General features: G+C 37.6%; 1 protein-coding gene and 1 pseudogene across 2 annotated transcripts in view; one reads left to right on the forward strand and one right to left on the reverse strand.

Moving 5' to 3' along the window:
• Window positions 1–366: 366 nt before the first annotated feature.
• SGCB (sarcoglycan beta) lies at window positions 367–15,915 on the reverse strand. Its single transcript, XM_039845187.1, has 6 exons — window positions 15,761–15,915; window positions 10,755–10,964; window positions 7,037–7,222; window positions 6,188–6,379; window positions 5,720–5,851; window positions 367–2,592 (listed from the first exon to the last, which is right to left on the reverse strand). The coding sequence occupies exons 1-6, from the start codon at window positions 15,794–15,796 to the stop codon at window positions 2,389–2,391; spliced, it is 960 nt and encodes a 319-aa protein (XP_039701121.1). The 5' UTR covers window positions 15,797–15,915; the 3' UTR covers window positions 367–2,388.
• A 46-nt stretch (window positions 15,916–15,961) lies between these two features.
• Window positions 15,962–17,832, forward strand: part of LOC120588052 (Fanconi anemia group B protein-like) — a 9,920-nt pseudogene continuing 8,049 nt past the window's right edge. Inside the window, exon 1 of the transcript XR_005649124.1 lies at window positions 15,962–16,190. The product of XR_005649124.1 is annotated as a Fanconi anemia group B protein-like (transcript). The remainder of the gene's footprint in view (window positions 16,191–17,832) is intronic.

The following is a 17,832-nucleotide window of genomic DNA, read 5'->3' on the forward strand; positions in this document are numbered from 1 at the left end:
CTGAAGTACCGCAGTTCTTTAGACAAAGGTGTCTTTGTTATCTACCTCTCCTTGGCTGCTGCTTGTCACATCAGTGCTCAATGTAGGGGAGGAACAATCAGCAGAAAGAGGAAAGTTAACATTACAGTTTATAGAAAAATACTATCTGGAGGAGAGAATGGGTAGCTGAAGCTTTGCTGTTATGCAAAATGGGTCGCAGGTAAAACGGACGGTTTGTTTTTGATCTGCTTTCCACTGAATTTTTCAGGTCTACATTTCAGTGAAAAAGCACTTAATGGAGATGTATCAAAAACACAAGTATTTCTCAAAGAGGAGTAAATGTAGATTTCATGAATTCAATAAATAATACACTGTAACAGTGTTCTGTAATTTTTATAAAAATATTTATTTAAAGAAATTTTCAAAACAAATCAAAATAGAGCAGAACTTAAATTTAATGAACTTAAAATTAAAAAATATACTGAGCATTTGAATGAAAATTCCAATGGATTTTTTCTGGATATCATTCAGATATTAAATGATACTGAATATATTAAAATAGCTTCTGAATATCACTACAACTAATAACACTCAGAGGTTATAAATTTCACTTTTTTATTCATTTAAAAGCTGCACTCAGTACCATGCAGTAAACCAATCTCTATTTTAGTATCTTTCAATGACTATTCATAATCTCTAAAGCATCAAGTTCTTCTGTCAGAGAGAACTGTAACAATATTGCATGCAAATTGTTTTTTGGATTGATTTTCTTATCCACACAGTTCAAAGTGGCCAAGACAGAATACTGTTATACTTGAATGCGGACTGGGGCCTATGATTTATGACCACGACCTACTTTATAGCAAACAACTTTGAAGTCTCTGCCCCTGATGTTGTATATGTCTTAATAATACCAGAGTTCCTCTCAAGTTAAATGTAAAATACTTTTAAAAACAAACTGACTTGAGGGTTGTAAATGATTGCAATGGGATGGAAATATTAGGAGTAGAGATCAAGTCTCATACCTCCTTAAAAATTACTTGTATTATCTCCTGAATAATTATCTTCTGCAGTTTAGTCTAGTGCTTCCCAGCTATTTTCCAGGCATGACACACATTAAGAGTGGTATTTATATGGTGCACACTAGTTAGCAGGACTTGCGTGGGGCCATGGCCCCCCGACTTCTTATTGTGTTGCCCTGAGGGCTGAGGGTATAAATATTCTGGCAACCCTTTATTCCAATTCAGGTACTCCGATGTACCAGGGCCCAACAGTCAGGAAACTGGGGTCACCCATAATCAGGCCAATTTGACCTCTCTATAGTATATTTTGGATTTGGCTTACGATAGTTTAAAATCTAACAGGAATTGGCCATTTTCTTTTCAACAAGAGATTGATTTTTTAACTAGAGTAAGCATACCTGCTTTGATTGTAATCTGTAAGTTTGAATTAGTCTTTGTTTATCTTTCTAGAGTTTTAAATAATTAAAACTACAGTGCAGGTAGTGAAAAGAACATGATATTTGGAGGCAGGTGCAGTGAGGTTTGTCTCACACCTAAATCTCAATCCCAGCTCTGCTATTTCCTATGTAATATTAGGCAAGTTCCTTAACCGATCCTCAGTTTCCCAATGGGTAAAACTGGGATAACAACACCTACTTTCAGAGTTCCGGTGAGAATTAGAGATATTACATATGTAATGCCTAGGATGTGTAAGATGCTTAGTAAATGACAGTTATTATCATCAGCTAAAAGTTAAAGCTGAGATGGTATTTTAATTTCTACCACATTGTGAACGCTTAATATTTATCTATATTTAACAAATAAACATTCTATTACAGAGTATTTTCTTCCTAGTGCAAAACTAGGGAACCATAGTTTCTTACTATCTCACATATGTGAAGTTCTTTAATGACTTCATTTGCATATGAGAATATGGCTGAAAGTTAATGCACTAAAAATCTGTCTTTCTTCTTAGAAGCCAAAAGACAGAGCATGTAACACTTATTGACGGCATAGCTTTTAAGTATCTTAAGTGGGTCTATCCCCATTAGTTACCAAAAGCTTACTTAGAGTAAGTTTAAACAGTTGCTTCAGCCCTTTATCCTTTAGACAGGAATAGTGGAATTTTAAAAATACATTTTTCAAGATTAATTTTGATTTATTCACTTCTGATAATTATTTTAGAGAACTATAATTTGAAGATCAGTGCAACTTAATAAAATGTATTAGAATTTAGGCTCTCTGAGAACATTTTAAATATGGAGATTATATATAATAGATACAGTAGCGCTCTGCAGATAAAACAATTACCAGGTATCACAAACTCTGTAAAAACATGATTTGCATGCATACTTAAAAAAAAAAGTCAAGTCAAGATATAAACATACTGATGACCTCTCAGGTTCTTCTAATGAGTATTTCCACAGGGGTTGTCTGCGATTTGGCAGCCCATGTTCTGGCCTGTTACTTGTACTTTGAAGAGAGTTCCGTCAGCACACATGCAAAGCTTGTACCGCACCCAGTCGCCAGTACCAAACTGGTCTCCACTGGAGGAACTAGGTAGACGAGTTGTGCTAACCATCACAGTTCCGTTTAGGATGATGCTGTTTTCCTGTCAGGAGAATGATAATATAATTTATTTACCTCTGCAAATGGGGTTAGAACAAATTTAATAAACAAAACTTAATGAAATATTAACAAGAAAAAAGGCAGTAAGAAAAAGTCATGACCAAAACAACAACAAAGAAAACAAAACTAATGTCAAGATTCAACTAGTGACCTCTTAGTAATAGTCCAAGTGTAACCAATACACTTGTAATAAACTTGTAACACAAGTCCAAGTGTATACCAATACATTTGTAACACAATTTCTCAATCAGTTAAAATTACATCAAAATTCCGAAGCAGATAATAAGACTGATGTTGACAAAGTCTCAGATCATTTTCATTTGTTACGTCCTAAGAGAGTTTTAATATAGTTCCTTGTTAATAAGGTTGATAAGTTCCTGATAATGAGAAGAAAACTCTTTTTTCTCCCAGAGGAAATAAATTTTAAATCTCAGTGCTTTCGCAACACCTCAAATGAAGACTTGGACTATTCAATTTTGAAGACCAGACACTCAGAGGAAACTGCCTGGAGGTTCTCTTCTGTATTCCACTGTTCCAGGAACATTCTTGTAGTGTAAGCCCTTCCTTTTTAGGAATTCCTAAGCCTCTCTCTTCGTTCCTTTCCGTCTTTTCATTTATTCAACAAACAACTGTTAAATGTCTGCTATGTGTTAGATACTAGTCTATGTGCTGGCGATAACGGTAGTCAACAAACAGGCAAAGTCCAAGTTCTCATAGTTGACATTTCAATGGGGAGAGGCAGACAATAAACACATGAACGGGTAAAACAAATAGGACGTCATTTGAGAAGAATAAGTCAAGAAAAGTAGAGAGAGAGACTAGGTTGGGGTTCTACTTTACACAGGTGGTCAGGGAAGGCCTTTCTGTTAAGGTCATAGTCCAACAGAAACTGGATCATGTGAAGGAGTAAGCCATGTGGGTAACTGGGGAAGTACTCTGGGCAGAGAAAACAACACACACAAAGGCCCTAAGGTGAAGATGTGCCTGGTGCTCTAGAAATAAGCAGGAGGCCAGTGGAACTGAAGCAGAAAGAGTGAGGGGGTGTACTGGTAGGAGATGAATCAACGAAACAACTAGGGGCCAGAAATCTAAGGCCCTGGAATAGACTCTGAATTTTATTCTGAATTAGCTAGAAAGCCATTTGGAGGGTTCTGAATAGGGAAGTGATACGATCTTTTAAAAGGATTACTCTGGCTGCTGTACAGAGAACTGACTACAGGGAGAAAGAGGAAGCAGTAACCACTTAGGAGGCTGTTCCAACAGGGCAGGAAAAAATTATGATGGTTCACACTATGGTGATGGTGGTGGTGGTGGTGATGAAGATAGTAAAAAGCAGCCAGATTCTGTACATCCTTCTGAAGATAGAACCTGAAGGCATTACTGATGGACTGATGGACATTACTGGGTACCACTTAACTAGAAAGGGAACCCTGAAATAAACGTGTGTTTGGGGAGGGAGGGAGGATATGAAGATTTTAGTTTTGTTGAGGTTGAGATACCTATTAGATATTAAATGGAGATGGTAAGAGGGCAGTTAGATATGTGAACTGTAGTTCAGAGGAGAGAATAAAGCAAGAATTCCAAATTTGAGAATCATTAGCAAGAGTATGTAAAGCAATGAGAGAAAGTTGGTTATGAAGTAATGAGAATGACTAATTGACTATGACGTGATAGTATAAGAAATAAATATAATTCTTAAGTGATAACTTTTCCAATTTTGTTCCAATGCTGCCATCTCGTGGTCATTTCATTTTATTTTCTTTAAATTGTTAAAGCAGTTATTTTTAAAAGTAGTTTGATAAAATTCTTTCTAATGATTAGCTATACACTTAAAAACTAACCACTAATATTAACTGAATTACAAAGCTAACTATCTTTTCAATACGGGCTTCTTTTTCTTTAACTATGAAGAATCCGATATGTGTGGTATGTATATTTCAAAGTATTTTAATATTTGTCATGTTAAAAGCAGGTAGAATTTTCAGGTGGAAAAAATAAAAGATGTAGGTAACTCGCTAATGGCTAGGTACCCATTTATCACATCTATTGCTTCTTTGAGTTACCAGTACAGAGAACAGCAGCCCCACTGTGCCCATTCTTCAACACTATACTCTTAAAGGAATGGCTTTGTATATGTAAAAATTACTCAGTACTGCTATCGAGTTTCCAGTAAGAATCACATTTTATGTTCATCTTTATTATTTAGAGATTGGAATATGTACTTTATGGGGAAAAGCTGTTTAAGAAAGATAAAGAACTTTAATTTTTTTCCCCTAAGAACTATAAAATTAAATTTATAAAAAGGAAAGATTTATTTTTAAGTCCTTAAGTTCTCTTTTGTCATTTAATGCTTGGTAAAACAAATTTAATTAGCTTTAGTTAAGTAGCTTTCAGCAGGCGTTCAAAGACATTCTGAATAAATATGCTTTGACCAGAATTGTGAGTAGGTGAAGTGTTTTTGGACTTATGGCTCCCGTATATAAATTTGTTACCTATTAAAGTTCAGATATAATCTGTGAAGTACAAAGAAAATCTCACTTTTCAACAGCTTTAATAAAAGCAAAATCTTTTTCCTTTATTTTAAAATAGATGTATACATAAAAATACATTTTATAGATTTGCTAATTGATTTTCACATCACTGGATATAAAATCCAAGAAGAGATATGAAAAATCTGTAACTTAAAAAAAAAAATCCTGTCAACTTCATGAAATGGATACTTAATCTTCCAGAATTCTCTTTTGGAAGTTTTTTTCCCCCCTTTTAAAATAATGCAGGTATCGTGTAAAAAAAATTTTTTTTAGAAAATAACAAGCAAGTAGAAATTAAATTAAAATCATCTGTTATCCTGCTACCCATAGCTAATCATTGTTGACATCTGGCATACTCTTCCAGGTTTTTATAAACATACTTACGTTCTGAAAAATAAAAATGAGATATTTTGCAAACTGTTTTACAACTTTCTTTCACTTCACAATCCATTTTGGACATCATTCCACATCAAAAATATAAAACTACATTACCATTTTTAATAATTGCATACTATTCCACATACAGACTTATGTACCCAAGAATCTAATAATTCTCTTTAACTCTTAAAAAATACTCACTGCTTTTAACTCCATATTACCACCCATGTGAAATTCAATGGTTTTGCCCATAATGAACACTCCTTCATTTCCACGCACTATAGCACGCCCATCAACTTTTATATTTAAATCACTAGTAGCATTGCTGGTAATCTGAAAATTCAAAAAAAAAAAAAAAAAAAAAAAAAAGGTAGTAAAAAGAATTTCTAAATTAAAATGAGAATTATTATCAGAGATAGAAGAGTAAAAGTTTCAACTATTAAATATGAAAGGCAAGTGTTTTCATTCATAGTTTACAGATGTCGAGATAAAGAGAGATGACTTGATAATGATCACACATGAGCTAGTTAATGACACATCTAGAACTAATCCTTTCCATTGTTCTGAAATTTACTTCATACCAATATCAAACAGTAAAACTCCCCTCCCACTTGGTAGCTTTAGACAATAATTCTCTTCCATAAATAAAGCAAAGAAAATAAATCATACCCTTTCAGTAGAGGCTTTTTGAACATTCAAAGTATTCACTCCACTTGGTAAATGAAACTCATGAGTTTCATAGTCTGTGCTGAATAGGATATTTTGAGTCCTTGGGTCGAAAAACTGCATGCCAATGTCACTTGTAATAGAAGTTTTGTTCTTCTCTACACTGAGCTTTGTTGTCCCTTGCTGAAAAACAATCTTCAGAAATATACTTTATCATTAATATGTTTTTGAAGAAGACTGCATCCAAAATTCATCAAGAACATTATAAAAACACTTTATAATAATAGACTAACTTAAAATAATTTTAACCGCATTTGTCTGTCCCTCCTCCACCCACTTGGGAGAAGAGTTCTTTAAATGAGGGCTTATATTTATTTGCTTATACTGCTCTGCACAAATACATGGGTCACAGGGCAGGCAGATCGAGGCTGAAGATGGGCAGGGGAGGTAAGGATACCTCCCTGACATTCTATGCAGTTAAAAACCCATGTTATAGCGGACATGTGGCATGGGCTGCCACTGACTAGATTAGTATATTCTCTTCTAGACTTCCAGAAATTAGAGGGTATTCTAACCTGGGAAGTTGCTATTTTTAATGGTTTCCTCATATGGAGAAGAAAAGGGTAAATTATGTTTTCTTACAGTAATTATACCTTTCACAGAAAGAGCTACCATGGAACAAAATCTAGAATATTAAGAAAGTCTCTAATATTAATAAATTCTAAGACCAACAATATTATTAAATATACTTATAAATTTTCTCTAAAGGAAAAATATCCATTTCCAATAATCAACTCTACGTTTTTACAAAGAATTTTTCTTTAATGTCCTTCAATTACTATGGTAACTTACAGGCTGGTTGTTGCCAATGATGACCAAATTTTCATTTCGCCTTCCTCCTACTGTACTCTTATAAAGAGGGTGTATAACTCCCATGTCAGATACTTGTTTAAACCGAAGCAGACCACTTTCGTGAAACTCCATGCTGTCACAGCCATTTGGTCCAATGCGAATCACAGCCCAGATAACAAGTGTTATCTAAAAAGGAAAACAAGTACACTATTAATAGGTAGCATATATTGCATACATTTTTTAAAGCATTTCATTTTATTATTAGTTTCAAGTATACAGTACATTGGTTAGACATTTATATAGTTTATGAAACAATCCCCAATTATCAACCACCTGGCTGTACACATAGCCATTACAGTACTGCTGACTACATTCCTTAATTAGCTAGCATACATTTAACATAACTGGAAAATAAATAGAAAAGATAATTGCCAAAAGACTACACTTTCTAAGCTCTTTTATCAGGGAGATGAACATATCAGTTGGTTTTCCACTTATAAACAAACGAATTTTATTTTTTATCTCGGTATTAAGTGCAAATAGCTAAAAAGTCAAAAAGTGCTAAAAGCTCTTTAATAAAAAAAGCAGTTTCTTATTCCATCTACCCCCTCTATATCTCATCCAGGGACAACCACTTTCAACGATTTTTGCTATTTTGTTTAGAATTATCTTCATATTTCTAAATAATATGTGTATATCATTTCTCTATTCATCAATTTTAGGTTTTATCTATTAATTTCCTATTTTAGCAGATGAGAATTTTAGCTCATTTATATTTCTTCTCCCCCAACTCCAATCTCAAGTTTTGGTTAAATTCATGCTCAGTATTTTCAGTATTAGAACCGTGTAAATATTATTCACTGCTAAGCAAATACTGTACTATGATCGCAGTTCTTTTCTTGTACTTTGTGGCTCTCAGTTTAATATTTGTCTTTTGCTTACTTAGTTTCTTTTGAAAATCTGACTAAATCTTTTCAAACCCTCCAACATTTCTGTCAGATGTCTCTCAGTAAATGTTCTAGAAGTCTAACCTCTCAGATAATTTATAAATTCTATTTTTCTCTCCTAGGAAACCTTTCTGGAACCCCTATCTTCTTGCTCCCGTCTGGGCTGTTACCCTTTGGTTCTGCTGTGCAGCTCTAAGCATGAACGTTTCCTTCACTTTCACACTGGAACGTCCTTTTGTCTTTCTCCTGCTTTTCCCTCTAGACACCCAGTTCCCTGTATCCTTGTTTTCAACTTTCTTGGTTTAATATCTTCTTTTGGTAGTGCATATCCTCCAGTGGCTTCCTTAGAAAGAATGTATATGAAGTGAGTGTGCATGGGCAAAAAATGTCTTTATAATCCCTCACATTTGACTGATAGTGTAGCTTGATATAGGTTTCTAGATTTGAAATTGTTTTCTCTATGAATTTTGAAGGGCCTTGCTTTCTTGATTCTAGTTTCCAGTATTGCGTTTGAGAGGTCCAATGCCACTCTGATTTTGTATTCTTTATACAAAATAAACTGCTTCTTTTTCTTCTGGAAGATTTTAGGATCTTCTCTTTATTTCTGGTTTTCTTAAATTTCACAGTAATGGCCTTGGTATGAGTCTATTCTATGCATTCTGCTGGATCCGAAATGGTAGTTTTCAATCCATTCCAGGAATTTATTTATTTATTTGATAACTTTCTCCCCAGTGTGTTCTCTCTTCTCTTTCTGAAACTACTGTTAACAGAATGTTACATTTCCTGGATTGAGTCTTTAATTTTATTGAACTTTCTGGAAGCGTTCCTTTTCTTTATCTTCCTTCCAATATCTATCTTACCTTATCTTGTCTTATTTTATCACCTATCTATCATCTATCTATTTCTATCGGTTGTTCCTTATTCTTTAATTGCTCTTTTTTAATGGCATGTTATCCTTGTTTCATGGGTGCAATATCTTTTTATTTCTCCGAAGATACCGATTGATTTTAGTTAGTTTTTTTTTTTAAGTCTTCTGTTATTCATTGCATTTTCTCCAGTTCTCTGAATTCCTACTTTCCCCATGGTTTGGATGTTTTTGGTCTCTATCATAATTTTTTAATTCTTGGAGTTTTCAAAAAAAATATACTGATCCCTGGCAGTTTAGTGTTCGTATTTAATAAACAGGTTGCAAAAAGTACTCTGTGTGGGGTGAGGCTTGTGACTAACAGGCTTCACAGTAGGAAGATCACTAGAACCTGCCAAATGTCAATATCTTCAGGTCTTTTCTCTAGGTGCTTCATTTTCTCCAGAGAAGGGTATTTTATATTTTGCCCATGTTATCTCTTGCCCAGGGTGTCAGGGAGCTGGAGGTAGAGGATGAAGATAAGAAAGGCTGGGAAAGGGAGCTTCAGTGCTCAGGATTCAGACTTCCCTGCTTTCAATATGGAAACCCATCCCTACCCTCCTCTGTGCAATGTCCCAGGCAGAAAGAATACTCTCTGGTTCAGTGTATTTTTGTGCGGGGTTAGGAGAAGTGGCTGCCTCACTGCTGGCTGGAAGGCAGAGGAAGGCTTGGGATCTCATGGCTCCTTCCACAGATTTTTCAAACAAACTCTGTTTTCAGTTCCTGCCTCACTCCTGCTTTTCAGGGTACTTATACTTCCAATTCCTGAGGCTTTTCAGGATTTTGCAAAGCACGTTTGCCAACACATCCTGCAACACTTTTCCCAACATACACACAGCAGTTTGTCTTCTCTGATAAATTATTTGCCATTCCTCCTCCGATTTTTTTGTCTTCATATATTATGGTTTAGGATTTCAGTTAACTCCCACTTTCTTTCAAGACATTTGTTTCTTGACATTTTCACTTTGGGATGAGCTTTTCAGAGAGCAAGGGGATAAGAATATCTTTATTCTGCCATTAAAAGTTTTCAATAAAATAAATTTACGAAATAAATTCAGAATATGTGCTCCTAGTAAAGCTATTTAAAGTATCAGCTCTTTTCAATTTAAGTAAACAATTAGACACAAATGTTTTAGATGTACATAAAATACAAAGGACTGGCTCGAGAGTATTACAAGTCAAAAATAAAGTAAATGGAATCACTTTAGAACTGCCAAAGTCCACATTCACGATCAGTGGTAGGTGCACCAATAATCATGCTCTGAAAATATCTATCCACACACATGCCAGAGGGGTTCAAATTTAACCCTCAGATAGTTACAATCTTGGATTAAAAGTCTTCTTCATTAAAAAAGCAAATACCTTTGGAAAAGGCAACATGCCAGGTCCTCAGCACCTTAGTGTAAACCAGTCTACCAGATCCACTCATTTTCTGACAACAGAGGCTTAAAACTATAAAATATAACATTCTACTGCCATCCTCGGGTTTACAATTTTAAAATCTAGCTGATGAGACAAGACTAAATATGGAAAGAGTTGAATGAAAACAGAGAGAATAATATTTTTTAGGAGAGGTGAATACAACAAAATAATCTAGGCAAAGGATCAACTCTCTTCCACTGAGTTGATCATACCCTTTTAAAAGAATCCATGAACATTTTTTTCTACATAATACATGGCAATATTAGCATACTAGGTTTTTTATACATATTCGCTAAAACACAGTAAGAGATAAAACATGTGTAGAAAAGCAGAAAGTAAGAGGGTCCCAAAAGAAATTATAGAAACAAAGTCTATGATTTCACTGAAAAGTAGATGAAAAATTCCCCATGGTTATTAAAAAGAATATTCTGTACTATATACTCACAATTAAGTTGATGACAGCCAGGATAAACAAGAGGATAATCACACAGATGGCTAAATTGCCCTTTCTCCCTCTCAAGCCCGTTTTATGGAGGCGATCTTCATCAATTGGAATATACCCGGCTTTAAAGTTACTATTGTGCTCTTTATTGACATTCCTTCTCTCGACGGCCTTCTCACGCATGGACTTCTTTACAGGACCATTGGAACTTTGCTAAAACAAAGTATAACACATAGGAACAGCCATACTCTCTCTTTTTGATGCATTTATTTAAGTGCATTGCATATTTATAATCAAAGAAAGCTGAATTGGTTAGTAATATATTTTCCATTAATATTCAGGTCACCTTGAGTTGCAGGCTCTAAGTAAGGACATTACTGTGCTTAGAGGGGTAGCAGAGAAGAACTTTCAGTGTGAAAACATACTCGATACACATTTCTGCTCTCAGCTGTGAACAGTCCCACTTCAGTAAAGCATACACTTAGCCCATTTGGGGGAAGAGTTGACATATACATCTACAGTGCATAATCTTGTTTTTATTAATGATTTATAATAATTTTTTAAATTATGTATATTCATTTATATGAAAAGTATTTGGAAAGGGTGACACACTTTGTTATTTGTCATTCCAATTGGCTAAAGCTAACATTATTCTAGACCAGCAGTTTTCAAAGTATGGCCTGGGGATCCCTGGAGGGGTACCCTGAACTCTCTCTGGGGTCTGGAGGGTAAAAACTATATTCAAAATAACACTAAGATGTTATTTTCCTTTGTTACTCTCCTCTCATGAATGTACAGTGGAGTGTCTAGAGGCTACATGACTATATGTGATGATATTGCTCTAATAGCTAATGGCATGTGTGTTTATATATTCCTGTGTTTAAAAATTTCTCAGTTTTAATTTCTAATATGGTAAATATCAATGAACTTAACTCATATACACAAAAGCTCTTTGGGATCCTCACTAATTTTTAAGAGTATAAAGAGAACCTGAGACCAAAAAGTTTGAGAACCTCTAACTTAGATTATGGTTGAATGACACTATAGGTAATACCCTGGTATATTATGAAGACAAAAGGAATGGGTAGAAATGGATACTATCCAATTTACATGTTTTTTAGAACTTGAGAAAATTCATTTATTAAAAAGGTATTTATTAAGCACACTAATAACATAAATAGGAATACAAAAGAAATACAAGGTCCTTATCTTCTAGATATTAAAAATGTGACCTGAGTACATGAAATAATTAGCAATACGACACAGGATTCTATATGTTCAGGGGCCAAAATCAATAGCCTAGACAATACAAGCTGTGGAAATCAGTGGGAGGAAAGACAGGATGACCTACATATGTTGCATTTGAACTAAATGAGAAATAAACACATCCCTCAAAGTCAATGAGAAGGACTGTCAGGAGATACAAATTTGAGAGTCCTCAGCCTCGAGGTAAGTTAAATCTATGAGGCCATATCAGTTTACTGTGAAAAACAGTATAGAGGGAAGAGAAGAGCCAAGGATGTAGACTTGGGAAACTTTACATGTGCAGGAACAGTGGAAAATGAGAAATACAACGAATGGTAAGAAAATCAAGGATGTGCAGTAATGCTGAAATTGATTTGTCAGAAACTACCTCCATAAGATGAACTTTGAGTAGCAAATTCCTAAGTAGGAATTAGTCCCGAAATGATGCCACCATGTATACATGTATTTTTGAGTCCAGAAGGAGAAAAAAGGTGAGAGAAAACTGTAGCTAAAGAGTTATGTACTGTCAGAGGAAAACTGTGCCCCTTTTGTTATTGTTGTTGTTGTTAGTACTTCCTCCCACCCCCAATTTGGGGAAGGACTTATATGTTTGATGGCAGAGGGAAAGATGCCAAGAGAGGCAAAGACCAAAGATCTCAAAGTAGGGAAGGATAATGTGAGAAACAAAATCCTTCAGAAGCCAGGAAAGTGATACAGAGTACAGGAGAAAAGGACAGTCTGAAAGGGTGGGCTCTCATTTCCTTGAAATGGTTCACACCAAGGAGGGAAAAAGATTCTTCTTTTTCCTAGGAATCTTAAAGGCAAGGTCATCTGCCAAGAAAGAGAGGACAGGGCTACTGGGATCTTATGGTGGCAAGGATAGGAGGCTGGTTGAGGGCTTATGAAAAAAGTCAGGAATAATCATTGTGAGTAATGTGGCAGATAAAAATTTTAAAATTCCACAAAGCAGTAAAGAAGGCTCTGTGAAGAGAATTTAATCTACTTAACAGATTTTTATCACAAATCGGGCTGGTGGAATATAGTTGTGTAGGTTGTGTATCTGCATGAAGTGCAACTTCTATGAGGATGCACTGACGCTGCAGGCATTTTAGAGCTCAATGTGCATTTTGGTAGTTTTTCCCAGAAGGCAGTAAAATACCTTAAGGGAGGTGTGCCTTTTTCTACTTTTCACAGACACTTGTAACAGTGCTGATGGATGGGCAATGTAAGTCTTACCCAGAGTTTGAAAATAGGTCTACAGAAAAGATAGGGCAAAATTTATCCCTCTTGGGATACATTCTTTACTCTTCCCTGCCAATTCATGTACATTATTACATTCATTTAATGCATTTAACATTTATTGAAGAGTTACTATATGCCACATGCTCAGACTACTAAAATGAGCAAGACATAGCACCTACCCTCAATGTACTTACTTAGAGGCAAATAGGGTAGACAGACATGGTCACTACCAATCGCAGTTTAACAGGGCAAGTGCTGTAGTGGAGCAATGCACACGATGCTGAAAGGGTACACAAGAGGAATGAAACTCTACCTGGCGAGAAGCGGGCATCAGCGAAGGTTTTTTTAAAAAGCTGAGGTTTCAGTTGAATCTTGAAGGATAAACAGGAGTTAGCTAGGCAAAAGTACAGAGAAAGGTATTCTAGAAAGAGGGAACAGCGTGGAAAATTTGAGTACAGGTCATTTCTGAACAAACTAATTTTGGTAGCTTTATGTGGAGAGTGAAGAGGGAAGTATATAAAAAATGTATATATGCATTTATAGGAAATATATACAAGCATGTATAGGAAATAGGCAAAAATTGAGATGAGAGATGTGGTTAGGGGCCAGTAAATGAATGGACGTAAGTACCATGTCAAGAATGACGGACTTTATCCTGAAGGTGATGGGGAACTATTTAAGATTTAAAATAGTTTAGTGATACAATAGAATTTGAATTATAGCAAAATCAAACCAAAAAGAGATGAACTGGAATAGAAGTTTAGAGATGAAGATATCAACAGCAGGTTTCTCAAATGAGGGCTTGACTGAGCTTTGGCACTGGAGATGAAGATTGTGGAGCAGAGTTGTGAGGCAGAACCGACAAGACTTGGTGACTGAGTGGATGTGAGTATGTCAGAGGGATCTATAATGACTCTCAAGTAGGACCTGCTACATAATTTGTGGAATCCAGAGCAAAAAGACGATGCGGGTTTCTTTGTCCAAATATCAAGCCTGGGACAGCACAGCATTAAGCCAAATGGGAGGTCCCTTCTGAGCACCCCTAAATTGGCCCAGCTCCCAAATTTCTAGCTAGGTCAACTAGGTGAATGGACAGTTGTAACCTTTTTAATGGTAAATATGATGCAATCCAGTTTTAAACATTTTTGAGTTTGAGGTGCCTGTGGAAAATTCTGTTAAGTGCAGGGCCGGAGATATAAATGCTTGACTTTGAAGTGGAGATTGAGGGATGGATGACATTGCTCAGTTTTGTGTGAAGCAAGAATATAATCTCAGCAGAATCTCAAGAACATCAATAGGTGATGGAGATTAAAAAAGAACTGTCTAAAACAGAAGCTGATAAATTAGGAAGGAAAGCAGGAAAGCCAAGGAACAATCATAACCTCAACAACTCCAAGCTTTGTCTCCTTCCACTTTCACTCATTCTTATTTTGTTTTGTTTCATTTTATTTTACTGTTACAATAGTTTGCCTATTGTCTTTAGATGATTATTCTGCATTTATTAGGCAACTGGACTTTAAACTCTTTGAAGGCAGATTTCATGTCTTCTATATTTTATGTCGCTAAGAATGATTCTTTCAGTGATATACATCTAATTGGTCTCTAAGAGCAGTTAATTACCCAAGGAAATTTTTCCAAGAAAAAAAAAGATTTTCTGCGAACAGAATGTTAGCTACTTGACTAGTATTTATTTTTTAAATAATGTTGAAGAATGAGATTTTTTTCAAAAGAAACTATCACATTATAGGTTTTTTTTTTTTTAAGGGGAAATAACAGTTAAAAGAAAAAAGTGACAATGAAAATTATTTTTATTATACCAAACCACCCTAGTAACTATGGGTATGTGTACGTATATTTAAACACACATATTCAAGTATATGTATAACATATGTATAGCCTGATTGGGGGAAAAATAGCCTTTTAAACGATTCTTAAGTTACAGGTTTACAATGAAGAGCAGGTTTTACTTGATAAAGCATTTTTAAAAACTATTTTAGACCAATCAGATAGTAGACAGTTTTCTACTGGAGACTAACTCTCCAAAAACCAAAGCGGGAGGAGAAATCTGGATGTCTGCATATCCATACCCGGGATGACACGAACGACAAGCGGCCGGAGCTGACACCCAGGCAACAGCTGTTCCTTGGCTGCTGTCCGGGGAGCCTCGCGGCTCCAGGCTGAGGTTATTTTTACCCGCGTCTACGCGGGCCACTGAGCGGGGCACGTCCTGGCGCGGGCTTCGGGCTGCCACGGACGCCTCCGGCCTCTCAGAACAGCGACCGCTCCTCCTCCTCCCGGCCGAGGGACGGCGGGGCCAGGCGGGGGGCCCGGCTCGCTCCTCCGCCGCAGCCGCGCAGCCCCGGCCTTTGCCAGCATCAGGGCGGCGGACAGCTCCTCTCGCCCCGCCCCGCCCCGCCCCGCCCCGCGGAGCCCGGCCCCCGCCGGCCCGCCCTCCCGCCGCCGCACGGGCAGAGCCCCGGCGCCCCTGCCCCTCCAGCCCCGCCGCGGCGGGGCTCACAGACCTGCTCGGCCGCCGCCGCCGCCGCCGCCGCCGCCATCTTCCCGCGGCCGCCGCACCCCGAGCGCCTGCGCCTGCGCCCTGGAGGAGCGGCGGGAGGGGGAGACTCGGCCGCCGCACCCCGACCCTCCCGGCGGGGCTGCAGGCGCGCGCCGCGCCGCCCCGGCGCCCGGGACTGGGCCTCGGATACGTTTCCCCGCCCACCGGGATTCCACGTGGCCTCGGGCCGCCTCCAGACTCTCCCGAAAGGGCGCCCTCAAAATAGTGAGGACGCCTCTCCGTCTCCCCCTCCTTCCCCATCACGCCCGGCTGGTGCCATCCCCGGCCGTGACGTCCTCCTGGCTTCATGGGTCTGGGTCTTTCTGGCTGGGTGGAAAGGGCATTTTCGAGAGTACACGTGGACGAAGACTGGGTGATGATCATGTGGACAGAAGGTAACAAGTTACTGCCAGTTGGCCAGCTAAAATCTTGAAAACGGAGAGTCCTCAAGGACAGTCACTTCAGGGATGCTTCTTAACTTTGGAGGGATTTGTGAAGTCTGGAGCTTTTTTTCTGTGGCATTGGGGTGGGTTTTCCATTTAGTATTGGAGATAGTGTTGATGTGCATCCCAGGGAACCTAATTTAACAGATATTTACCACACACCAGGAACCCACTCAAATGTACAAGTACCTAGAGTACGCATTCCTTGTTCCCTGTCCTCAGTATAATCCAATAATCGTCTTAGTTAAAAAATATAAATGCAGTGAGGGCAGTAGCAACCTTGGAGCAAGAACTGTTCCTCAGCTGAAACCACTTCTAGTAAAGCACCTGTCGGCTCTAGGGCTGCCTAACTCAGCAGGAAGCACCAAAGAGACCAGCTGGCAAACCCTTCTTTTTCTAGGAACTAGGTCAGTTTTGCTTTTTAATGATTGGAGTCATTATTTTACTTGTCTGCCTACTTTACATCACAGGAATGTTGTGAAGTTTAAATAATCTGTCACATAAATAATCCCTCATTAAAGTTTTCCTTTTCTCCCCTGATTTTGGCTAATGTTAGTACCTAGCCATTCATCAATCTCTGTATCTTCTTTCCCAAATGTTAGAACCGCCTGACTCACATCTCTAGGCTGACTACTGCCTGGATCTGCAGTACAAACCAACGTCTTAGGCAGGAAGACCGTCAGTTACAGCCCAGGGCTTTGGGGATCAGCAGTTAAATCTCTGTAAATAGCCTGGCTCTGATCCCATTTCTCAAATTTAGATAACTGGGCTTTTGACACATCTTTAGTTCCTGTCTCCAGTTTGGGTATGGTGATCTTTCTTATGTTTTGCTTCTTTCCCCTCTGCTTGGAAAGTCCTTCTCAATTTCTCTGGCCAGCACACTCTTACTCATACTCCAAGAATCCATTCAAATGTCACATTCTCTCTAAAGCCTTCCCAGGCTTCCACAGGCAGTTGTAGTTGGTCTCTCGCTTAATTCTGCTTCTAGTCTTTTGTAGCACTTTATGTCATATTGTATTTTGTCTTGTTTACCTGTCTGATGTCATCTAAAAGATGGTGAGTTCTATTTGGAAGGTCCATGTCTTACTCGTCCTTTTACCTCTAATGTCTAATATAGTAATGAAACTTAATAAATGTCTTAGAAAATAGCCTGATATTCCAGTTTCTAAGACTAGAGCCCTGCTTTGATTTTGCCAACTTCTCTCTTTTTTCTGTGGCATTGGGGTGGGTTTTCCATTTAGTATTGGAGATAGTGTTGATGTGCATCCCAGGGAACCTAATTTAACAGATATTTACCACACACCAGGAACCCACTCAAATGTACAAGTACCTAGAGTACGCATTCCTTGTTCCCTGTCCTCAGTATAATCCAATAATCCTCTTAGTTAATAATCCAATAATCCTCTTAGTACTGAGTTATCAGTACCTCACCACCTAAGTGTCCCTTTGGCTATCTGAAAAATCACCTTCTCATGGATTCCTCATTGCTGATCTCCACCTCTCTGACAGGACATCTCACTATACTGTTTGATATTAATTGCTATAGTCTTTAAAGAGATCCAGTACACTCACATGACCACATCTTTAATATGGT

This window comes from Pteropus medius, unplaced genomic scaffold (genome assembly GCF_902729225.1).
Source record: "Pteropus medius unplaced genomic scaffold, Ma_sr-lr_union100, whole genome shotgun sequence".
Lineage (NCBI taxonomy): Eukaryota > Metazoa > Chordata > Mammalia > Chiroptera > Pteropodidae > Pteropus > Pteropus medius.